The sequence below is a fragment of the Sus scrofa genome, chromosome 4 (genome assembly GCF_054392235.1).
Source record: "Sus scrofa isolate SSC_HxYL_T2T_F1_AM1 chromosome 4, Sscrofa_HxYL_maternal_Yorkshire_Landrace_v2.0, whole genome shotgun sequence".
Lineage (NCBI taxonomy): Eukaryota > Metazoa > Chordata > Mammalia > Artiodactyla > Suidae > Sus > Sus scrofa.
Genome location: NC_139386.1, coordinates 56,542,102 through 56,554,298, shown reverse-complemented (window position 1 = coordinate 56,554,298; position 12,197 = coordinate 56,542,102). Strand labels below are relative to the sequence as shown.

Here is a 12,197-nt window from a genome sequence, read left to right as displayed (position 1 = left end):
CATGAGCTTTTGAATGAATCTAACACTTAGATGGGAAATTCAGGCCAATAAAATCAAAAAGCATTTTCTCTAAAGTGCATTTTAACATTGCCTATAATTCATAATTAATGTATCCCTTTTAGAATCAAGTATAAAAATCTCCAAATACAAATAAAAAGGCTTTATTTATTCTAAACACATTCTTTAAGATTTTACAGAGCATTCACCATCTCAGTCTGGTATTTCCATACTAAAAACTCTACTCTTAAATTAGTCCTCATATGACAGCTATTTTGAATTTTATTTGTTATGAAATATTTCTGAAACCATCATTTCTTTAACAAGTTTCTGGCACCAAAACATATCCCCAAATATATAAGTAGCCAAATTATTTTTGATTTATATTTATCTTATATTTTTAAAAGACCAGAGCCTTGTTAGCCATTGGGTAGAGAAACTATTAAAATTTTGCACTGATTTTAATTAAGTAAAATTAAAAATTCAGTACCTGAATCTCACTAACAATATTTTAAGTCCCCACTAATCACATGGGAATATTGACTACTTTTTTCAAATAGTGCAAATATAGAATGCATTCATCATTACAGGAAATTCTATGGGGCAGTAATGATTTACAGATTATCTTTTGTTATACAGCAGCTTTCACAGACACTTAATACTAGCTCTATTTGAAACTATAACTTAGAAACAGAAAAAATTTATGTTTACTTGTGTTTTGAGTGACATTTTCATTTTTCACTTACAATTTTTTGAAGTATTAGCTTCTCTTTGACTGCTGTTTGTCATTTATTTTCTTAGAATGTGGGCCTGATAAGTCTCTTATTTTTCTATTTATCATTGGTCTTCAGTAAGTTGATTATGATTTATCTTGGTGTGGTTTTCTTTGTTTTTATTCTGATTAGGGTTCACTGAAATTCTGCAATATAGGATAATATGATTTTCATCAAGCTTCAAAGACTTTTGACCATTATTTTTTTAGTATTTTTGCTCCTTTGTGATTACAGATGTAGGCATCTTTAACATTTGATACTGTCATATAACTCACTGATGCTCTGCTTATTTATTTTTTAATGTTTTGTCTCTATATTTTGGCTATTCACTATTTCTGTAACCTCAAATTCACAATATGTTCTACAAATATTTCACCTGTAATATCCATCAAGTGTAATTTTTAATTTTAGGTATAATTTTTCATCTTTAGATATTTGACTTGATTCTTTTTTATATCTTTAATGTCTCTCTTGATTATGGGTCATATACTCTGATTCTTGGGATCTCTAGGAATTTTTAATTGGATTATAAAGATTTTGTATTTTATGTTATTGTATCTTAGTTATATTTTTCAAAAAGAAATATTTTACTTTGTTTTAATAGACAGGTTGTTTTGGTTTAGTTTGATCATCTTGAGAGTTTTTTTTAAGTTTTGTAAGGGTGGTCCCTGAGTACTTTTTACTGTAAGGATAATTTATATTCATTAATAAGACCTGGCCCTTCTGATGTTTAAATGTAATGTTTCAGGGAGCCAATCTTGACTTTCCACTGCTGCTAGTAGGAATTGAATGATTCTCAGCCTCTTGTGGGTCTGGGAACCATTCAGCTCACAGTTTTCCAATATTTTTTTCACCAACCTAGTAGAAGTTCACCCTTTGCATGCATATAGGAACCAGCATAAAGTCAAGACAATCTCTGAAATTACTTTTTCCACATAGCTTTCTTCTCTCTAGAATTCTACCTCACAAATTCATGCTTCCCTAGATGCCCTAAACTCTACCACCACAGCTCTATGAGGTTGCCATCTCTGCTTTTAGACACACACACACACACACACACACACACACACACACACACACCCAACTCTAGAATATGAACTATGCTTCCCAGTCAGCTGGGGCTATCCTATACCTTATTTTGATTTCTTTTTCTTTTTTTTTTTTTTTCGCTCAGATGTCACAGATCTGCACTGCCAGTGGCTTAATGCCATAAAAAGCATTTGTTTCATCTATATTAGCTTGATTTTCTAGTTGTTTGAGTAAGAGAGTCAGTTTAAGCTTTGTTATTCCACCATGACTGAAAATGGACATCCCTCTTCAACTGATGAAGATTCATGTAACGGAGAAGCACAAGCTAAATATTACACTATGAGTTAAGGCTTAATTTTGCAGATAATGTTGAAATAACAGTGTATGACATTATGATAAAACTCTTTCATTATTATAAACCTGATAGAAACTGGCAAGGCAGTCTTTCTGCAAGAGATTAGATGCATACGATTTTTTTTTTTTTTTTTTTTTTTTTTTTTGTCTATTTAGGGCCACACCTGTGGCATATGGAGGCTCCCAGGCTAGGGGTCTAATCGGAGCTGTAGCTGCTGGCCTACACCAGAGCCACAGCAATGCCAGATCCAAGCCATTTCTGTGACCTACACCAGAGCTCATGGCAGTGCCAGATCCTTAACCCACTGAGCAAGGTCAAAGATCAAACCTGCAACCTCATGGTTCCTAGTCGGATTCTTTTCTGCTGAGCCATGATGGGAACTCCTAGATACATATGATTTTAAGATGGTCAAAAGTCCTTAAGTAGAATTATGCAAATGGCAGTTTGGGCTTACAGTTAGGAGAGTGACCTCCATAGCATAAAGTAGAAGGATTGAGTCAGAGACTGCATGTTGACACCCGCTGTGAGAATTCAAAGTACAGCTGTGCCTTCATTTTAACTTGACTCAAGGTCACTGTTAAAGACAGACCACTGGACTTTGTAAACTATGGATATGACTAATCTAACAATTCTTGTTTGCGTTTTAACCAGATTAATCCTGTCTGAGAAAGAAAGTGTCAACCATAAGAATTATCCATTTTTAAAAGTGACTTTAGGATATTCCTCAAATATTTCCCACATAAGAGTGAAAAGGAAAATAATATTATATCTATAAATTGCATTACTTATATTGACCTACAGTTATAAGAAAGATAACCCTCAGTAACTTCTGGAGCTAAAAAATAAAATGAATATTTAATTTCTTTTTCCCTCTAAATATGGTTAAAATACACTGGATTATATGAAGAAGCTAAATGTTTGTTTAAAATATATATGTACACCTTGACTTTTTTTGTTTGATTCTCAGAGCATTAGCTTGAGGTATGTATGGCTCAAATTTCAAAATTAAAAATATATATATATATATTAGCTTTCCTATCCTTCAAACTTAACCTCGAATAATTCTTAAAGGAAGCCCTTAAATGTTGCTAAGCCAAAACAAAACAAGGCAGCAATATAATGCCTATTTTTAATGGTGCCATACTTTTAATTTTTATGTGAATAATTATTTATGAAGTAAACCTTCATTGTGAGGAGATATATACATATGTAATGTGTCCAATATTTAGTAAAAATTTAATAATCTAAGATGTAATAATAAACAGGTTAATTTGAAACATTTTTATGTTACTTGGTTGCTCTTGATTTCAAAAGTAGCTTATTTACATGCATAGTGAGTAAATTTCCAAGTATATCTAATTTACATGCTTTTAAGATTCTATCTCTTCAATGCTCAATTTACAAATATCATTCTAAATTATTTTTTAAAGTAAGATGCACTTACTAATTATTTTTATAGCTATAAGATTTTAAAAGAGATTATTCATATAAAAATATGCTGCTGATAAAATGTATCTATTAGCTAGTATCCAACAGTGATCATCAATATCAGAGATTGTATCCTTGCTGAAATTTTAGTTTCACCGTGTTAGTTTTTTTAAATTGTTAGGAGAAGATGATGTCTGGCAAAAAAAAAAAAAAAAAAAAAAAAAGTTGTTAATAAATATTGTGAAATGAATGAATGGATGAATTTTTAAAGTTTAAAAAATAAATCTGTAAGTGCTGGCATACTTGGAAATAAAAGTTTCATTGAGTTTAATTAAGCACAATTAAACATTCTGCCAAGCTCAGAAAGTGGTTTTTAGAACTACTAGCAGTCCTTAGGCAACATAGGAGCCGTTAGTTAAATTAATTAAAAATGAGGTTGAGAATAGAAATTTCAACACAGAAACAAGGACTGTGAATTTGCTGATCATTGATGAAAACTAGCTACACATACTGGGTTTTAATGAAACTGACATTTGAAATTGGATCAACTAAAGAGAATGTATAGAATTATTTCTGTTTAAATCCTTTATTTTCAAAATCATTTTTCTTGTGTTAACTTTTCTAATTAATGTTTATACTTTTAATATCTCTTTTTTCTCTTCCACAGCATTTAATGGAACGAATTGTTAGTTTCTGATAAAAGGGTTCTGATAGTGAAATAGCCAATATCTACCAATTATGTAACATGTAGAAATAAAAACACATGTTCTCAACAATAAATGGAGCCTACAGTACTATGGTCCATCATCAGACTTTAGCTATGATGGATATTCTTTTTCATTGATTAATTAGGTGACTTATTCTTCACACTTGCTTCTGAAATATTTATAAACTTAAAAATAAAGCAAAGAGTTTAATTACTGTACAGGTCAAAATTTTAGATAAATAAATCTGGAATTTATGTATAAATATATGCTGAATAATTAAACATATTTTCCTATTGCATTTTGCAATGCAGTAGTACCTTTTATATAACTAAATTTTCCTCTCAAGAAAATCAGTAGTACCTATGTATTTGAGGTTACCTGGTACAGTACTGAAAAACTGTTAAAAGCCAGTGGTATCCATTCAATCTAATTCTTTCCATTTTGATTGTTTTGTTTGTTTTTTTGTTTTTGTTTAAGAGTTAAAACAAGGCGAGCCAACCATGACTGGCAAAACGCAGACCAGCAATGTCACCAATAAGAATGACCCCAAGTCCATCAACTCTCGAGTTTTCATTGGAAATCTAAATACAGCCATTGTCAAGAAAGTTGACATTGAAGCCATTTTCTCAAAATATGGAAAAATAGTTGGCTGCTCAGTTCACAAAGGTTACGCATTTGTACAGTACATGAGTGAGCGACACGCAAGAGCTGCAGTGGCTGGAGAAAATGCCAGGATCATCGCTGGACAACCACTGGGTAAGTCCTGCTCAGTTACAGATCTCATATTGATGTTCTTGTCTCTGCACATATCTAGACATGGTCTTATTGTTTAAAAGCCAGCACTCCATAATATTTCTGTCTTTACCAACTATAGTGCTCATATATTTATAATTTATATTATTCTCTTTTTCTCATATTGTTTTACATATGTGTCTTATTTTCTCTACAAATTTATAAGCTTGAGGTCAAGTCTGCTTTGTAACACTTGTTACCTCCACCAATACTAACAGGTCCAGGCAAATTAAAAATGTGCGTCATATTTAACCTTATTTGACTTGAAATGGTGTTTTTGTCTTCCAGGAAACACTATGCTGAGCAACAAAACCAAACCAAATAACTTTACTTATTTATACCTTTGCTCTTGAGGGGCTGATATATTTTCCTCATTTATTGTTTGTATTTGTGGAGAGAAGGGATGGAAAATAACAAAAGGAAATGAATCTTGAGAATTGGGAAAGGAATATAACCTATTATTTCTTATCTAGACAGGAATCTTGTATGTCATGACTGTTCATTCATGTGTAATAATCAGATTTATGTCTAATGTGCAAGGAATAATACAGTTTTTTCTTTCACAAAGAAAGTCAGAGGTAAAGTGAAACTTCTTTGGAGAAAATATTTTGTTAGTATGCAGATAAAAATAAAAATTAGTCTTTTTCTATTAGGAAAAGGTATAATGAAGACATCAGTGATTTCCTAATTTTGATCTATTGTCACGTGCACATTTATATATTAAACTGATTATACAACATCTTCTTGTGGCTATCCAACAGGCATCTCAGCTGTTATGCCCAGAATACAGAACAATACTCTTGATTATTCACACCCCAGCTTCTTCCACCCCATGCTTCTCCATCACATCAAATAGAACCCCCATTTATCCTGTTTTCCAAATGAAGGCTTAGGTGTCAACCTCAATTCTTCTCTTCCTCCCCCACTCTAAATGTAAACCATCATCATGTTTATTGCCATCAGTATATCCCAAACGCAATCAACTTTTAAATCTATATCAATAGCCATCTAATACAGACCACCTTTATATCACGTGGACCATTGAAATACCCCTCTAACTGGTCTGCCTCTTTCCATTCTTGCCAGAGTGCCCCTTTAAAACCTAAGATGATGCTGTTGATATGCTCTTGAGTGCCTCCATCTCACCCAGAACAAGATTTATGTTCTGTAACAAAACTACGGTGCCCCACACTACCACATTTCAACTCCATCTTCTTTTCTCTACCTTCTTGTATCACTTCAGTGTTGCTGTCCATCCTGATATCCCTCAACCATTCCGATATTGTTTCTGCCTCGGACTCTTTGGACTTGCCATTCCCTCTGCTCTGAAAACAGGTCTTGGCTAATTATTTTCTTCCTTCTACTTTATTGTATGCTGTGCTTGAATTCTACTTACCCAAAGAGGCTTTTCAACCTATTTAAAATAAAATAGTCTTCTGCCCTCTTGCCTACACTCTCTAATCTATTATTCTACTTCATATCTCTGAAATTACATATTTCAATTTATGATGCTACTACTATAATGTACACAGACATAAAGACACAGGAGCATATGAAGGAAACGAGATAAAAGCATAGATAAATCAGATTAGAAGGGTGTGATAAAATTGCATTATCAAGTTATTTGAAAATTTGGGGGGAAAGTATGGAATCCAATAAAATGAGAGTGATGTCTAGGTAACAGTCTTGAGGACAAAAAAGATATCTTAAATAAATGCTTGGTATAAAACCACAAATAGTGATTACTATAAAGGAATATACTCTTACTATAGTTCTACAACTCACATATCTATATTTTAAAGACAGATAGTGCTTTCCAAAAGACTTTAGTAAGTTTTACATTTGTCCCCTTTTTTAATGTCCCCATTTTACTTGTTGACCTTGATATGGGAGTTTTCTGACCAATTTTCTTTCTAAGTTAAATTCCTTCTTTGGGGCAATATCTGAGCCACTATCAGAGAAATACCCATTTATTGCCTATGTCTTGGTTGTATGAAATTAGTACATACTAGAAATTCATTAAATCATTAATTTTTAAAAATTAATTACCAGAGAATGTTTTGCCTATGTTCTCTTCCAGGAGTTTGATGGTGTCTTGTCTTATATTTAAGTCTTTCAGCCATATTGAGTTTATTTTGGTATTTGGTATGAGGGTGTGTTCTAGTTTCATTGATTTGCATGCAGCTGTCCAGGTTCCCCAGCAAAACTTGCTGAAAAGAATGTCTTTTTCCCATTTTATATTCCTGCCTCCTTTGTCAAAGATGACCCAGCAATCCCACTCTTGGGCATATACTTGGACAAAACTACTTAAAAAAGACACATGCACCCACATATTCATTGCAGCTCTATTCACAATTGCCAAGACATGGAATCAACCAAAATGTCCACTGATAGATGATTAGATTAGGAAGATGTGGTATATATACATAATGGAATACTACTCGGCCATAACAAAGAACAAAATAAGGCCATTTGCAGCAATGTGCATGGAACTAGAGACTCTCATCCCGAGTGAAGTAAGTCACAAAGAGAAAGACAAATACCATATGATATCATTTATATCTGGACTCTAATATATGGCACAAAGGAAACTTTTCCACAGAAAAGAAAATCATTGACTTGGAGAATAGACTTCTGGTTGGCAAGGGGGAAGGAGAGGGAGTGGGAGAGACTGGGAGCTTGGGGTAAATAGATGCAGAATGTTGCCTTAGGGATGGATTAGCAATGACATCCTGCTGTGTAGACTGAGAACTCTGTCTAGTCAATTATGATGGAACACATAATGTGAGAAAAAAGAATGTATACAGGTATGTGTAACTGGGTCACCATGCTATGTAGTAGAAAAAATATATATGTAAAGAAATAAAAATTAAAATTAAAAAAATTAATTACCAATTTAAGTTCAATTAAAAGCCCTATTCATGTGTTAATGAACTACAGCTAATTTTCCAGAGTATCTTCTCCTATGTTGGGAAGGGGGAAATTTTTGTCTTTACGCTTCTTGAGTTCTTATGGGCAAGGTAATAATAAAATTGACACAACACAGATTGACAGGAGCAAAAGAGACACACTGTAACTCACACACATGAGATCCATAAAAATGGAGCCTGAGAAGTGTCCAGAGCAAACAGCTTTTATACTTTTATTAGACAATGAAATAGAAATTTGAGAGGAATTTACAGGACAAATAAAAATAGGTTTGGGGATTTGATGAGTAAGGCCTTGAAGCAAAGTCTGGCTTAGGTAGTACATAGTTAAGAGGTAACAAGTTTTGTTTGTACAGGTTTCTTTGCTGGATTCACTATCTCTGGAAATAAGTATGTCCTATCTCTAGCTGTAGGGAGGGCACCTTTCATATGAGAGATGAGATGTGTTTTCTGACTTTAGAAAGAGAGGAGAGTCAGAGTGTCTCTCTTAACATCAGTTCTTTCTTGTTTTTTTTTTAATTTTAATTTTTATTTTTTTAGTGCCACACCGGCGACATATGGAGGTTCCCAGGCAAGGGGTCTAATCGGAGCTATAGCTGCTGACCTATGCCAGAGCCACAGCAACACCAGATCCAAGCTGCGTCTGTGACCTACACCACAGCTCGTGGCAACACTGGATCCTTAACCCACTGAGCAACGCCAGGGATAGTACCTGCAACCTCGTGGTTCCTAGTCGGATTCCTTTCCACCATGCCTGGATGGGAACTCCCGCATCAGTTCTTTCTTAAGTAACTTTAATTCAAAATAATCGATATGCCATTGAGGCATGTTTTGGGGCAGCATACCATGGGTCCCAGCACCTGTCACTGCTCATTTATTCACTATCTTTCTCCAATGGGGAAGGAGAAACATCCATGCTAAAAATTTAGTGCCTTACTTGGAAAATCCAAGAAAAAAAAGGATGACACCAAATGACTATGCTTTGAGAGACACCGAATTTAATTGTGCTTCTAGTAAGATATTATTTCTCATTCCTGGTCATTGTTTCGGGATCCTCTCTTGGTTATGTTCTCCAGTTAATCTCTGGAGCATATATCTTAATCAGCCATAATCACCCCTTCTGCCTGCATACGAGTAAAAAACTTGATTCTTTTCTTTGAAATCTAGTTTTTCACTATTTGTGTTTAAGTTGAAGGCCTTTTCATAACAAGCAAGTGCTATATAACTTAACTAGTAACTTAGCTTTTTGAAACAAGGGTCTCAATATACTCACCTTAAAAAAAAACAAACAAAAACACCTTTCTAGAGATTCAGGCAAAGGCATGTCTTCCAGATGTTCCTTAAAGAAGCTGTTTTTAAAGAATACCCTTAGTTTTCAAGGAGATATATTCACTTCTGGCTTTAAATGTTGTTCTTTTTTTTTTTTTTTTCTGGTAATGGAGAAACTTAGGTTTAGGTATATCACTTGCTTTTTTAATTTGTTGACTACAATAAATCTTTTATGATTTGAAGCCCCTGTTAAACTCTACAATCTCTTAATTTGAAGTGGATTGATTATGTGTCAAATAATAGACCATTGTCATATTAAACTGATATTAGCTTCATGTATTCCAACCTATCTAAGCATTGTTCTTTTCTTTAGAGAAGGAAGAAAAATTAATATTGATAAGCCATGCACTGTATTTTGCCTTTATTATCTTAGGTGATCTCAATGTGTATTCAAGTAACTTCTTTGAAACACATCAATCTTCCTATCATCGCACTATGTGCTTAAATCTTTTATATTTATTTATATCATTTTAATTTAAAAATCAGAGTTAAATATCAATTGTCCTGAAAAAGATTAAACATCTTTTTGTGACTTCTTATAGTTCTATAGAGATTATAGATATATCCTTAAACTAATTGTTAAGCAAGTGATGAAACCTAGTATTTATTAACTGGAAAATATTAATAGCTATTTTGAGTCTGCAAGTAAGGAAACAGTGGAGTCTTTTAAGTTGGGAGCCATATGTTGAAGTTATTTATTGAATAATCCATTAGTGGATTGATGGATGGATTAATGTAATAGAAAACTAGAAACAAGGACATTTGTTGGAATGCCACAGAAAGAGCCCAGGTTTCAAAGTGTGGACATGGACTGGAAAAAATTAGGAAAATGGGGTAGAATCAATACGATTTAATAACTAGTTGGCACAGTGGGTAAGACATAGAAAGATGAATCAAGAATAATTCCCTTGTTTCCAGGTTGGTATCTCTGTTGGATTAACTTGCAGATCACTAGAATGGTGCAAAATGATTTCCTAAGGGAAAATATTTTTGTATAAGATAATGAGCTCATGAATGAATGCATGCGTTAAGCTTGATGTACATGCTTGAGGATATCCAGGTAAATGTATCTAGTAGAATCTTGGATATGCAGGTCCAAACTAAGAAGAGAGATTTGCACTAAAAGTAATAAATTTGGGAGTCATCAACGTAGTGCTAAAACTTTGGAGGTGATTAAGCTCATCCTGGGAAGTCTTCAGATTGAGAAGGATATTGACTATAGACTGATCTGTGTAGAAATCTTTGGATCCCAATAAAAGGAAGAACATTTCTGATAAGACTTCTGGAAATCTAAATGCAAACAACTTTCTATACAGCTCTTTGTTGTATTAGATAACTGTCCTTCTGTATTAGATAACTACTTTCTTAGCTGTTGATCATTAAGTCAGTTCCCTTGAACTGCTAATGATTTCCACACTTCCTAAAGGCCATACGGGCAGATATTCTTAGTGGTTCTAATATTTTATTTTATTTTATTTTATTTATTTATTTATTTTTATTCTATTTTATTTTTTTTTATTATTTTCCCACTGTACAGCAAGGGGGTCAGGTCATCCTTAGATGTATACATTGCAGTTACAGTTTTTTCCCCCACCCTTTCTTCTGTTGCGACATGAGTATCTAGACATAGTTCTCAATGCTATTCAGCAGGTTCTAATATTTTAAAATCTCATTTAGGAGAGCTTAAGAATATCATCTTTAAATCCTAAGTTTCTTTCCATATCAATGTCTATACCCAAAGCTACTTACCCAGCTGAGTAACACAGAAAAGTTTATCTACTTCGCTAGAAGTCATACAAGGATGTTTAAATTTTTCTGTACAGTTGATGTTTAACTATAATTTCTTAATTAAAATAATATAAATAAATATAAAAGATTTAAATGCATAGTGATATGTAGATTGTTTCTATTTAGGAAAAGTTACTTGAATATGCACTGAGATCAAATAAGGCAATAAAGGTAAAGTGCAGAGAGAAGTTTATCTACTTTGTCTTTAATAAAGCCTTAGCATAAATAGAAATGTTCTTCAGACCAATTATAAGTCAACCATTGCAGACACAGTGAAGATGATTTTACTCACTGGGTTATATTAGTATACCTGAATATTTAAGAGTAAGTATTCCATATGTATTATAAAATATTCTGTATCTTTCTGGAGAAAACAAATTTTACCATAAAATTATCATAAAATTCTGATTGGAAACTTTAAGTGTATGTTTCACATTCTTTTCAAATTTATATAAAATGAGAAATTATTTCTAAAATTGCTGTATCTTAGATAAAATTACAGTACATCGAGTAACTAAGAGAGCTGAGAAATTAGAGCTCAAAATACCGAAACTCTTATCAAGATTTTGAAAGGAGATCACAGACTAATGTCTTGATTAAATTCTCACCATTGGATTTTTTAATCATACTGTGTTGACAGAGATTCCTAAATTTTACATCCTAACCCATGAAAAGGCATCTTGAGTTAGTTTCATGGTCTTTCTTTTTTTTTTTTTTTTTTTTTTTTTTTTGTCTTTTTGCTATTTCTTGGGCCACCCCTGCGGCATGTGGAGGTTTCCCAGGCTAGGGGTCGAATCGGAGCCATAGCCACCGGCCTACACCAGAGCCACAGCAACGCAGGATCCGAGCCGCGTCTGCAACCTACACCACAGCTCACGGCAATGCCGGATCCTTAACCCACTGAGCAAGGGCAGGGACCGAACCCGCAACCTCATGGTTCCTAGTCGGATTCGTTAACCACTGCGCCACGACGGGAACTCCAGTTTCATGGTCTTTCAGTTTCACCAACATGATAATGAACCCAAGGAATATTTTATTGAATACATAGATTGTTTCCTGAGGTTATTTCCAT

At 33.5% G+C, this 12,197-nt stretch overlaps 1 protein-coding gene across 31 annotated transcripts in view; it reads left to right on the top strand.

The window, feature by feature from the left end:
* Positions 1–12,197, top strand: part of RALYL (RALY RNA binding protein like) — a 765,932-nt gene that overhangs the window by 335,051 nt on the left and 418,684 nt on the right. For all 31 annotated transcript variants that reach the window (XM_085021182.1, XM_085021176.1, XM_085021187.1 and 28 more), the window contains one exon: positions 4,767–5,045. In XM_085021182.1, the coding sequence (XP_084877308.1) occupies positions 4,790–5,045 (256 nt within the window). In that variant the 5' untranslated portion in view covers positions 4,767–4,789. The remainder of the gene's footprint in view (positions 1–4,766; positions 5,046–12,197) is intronic.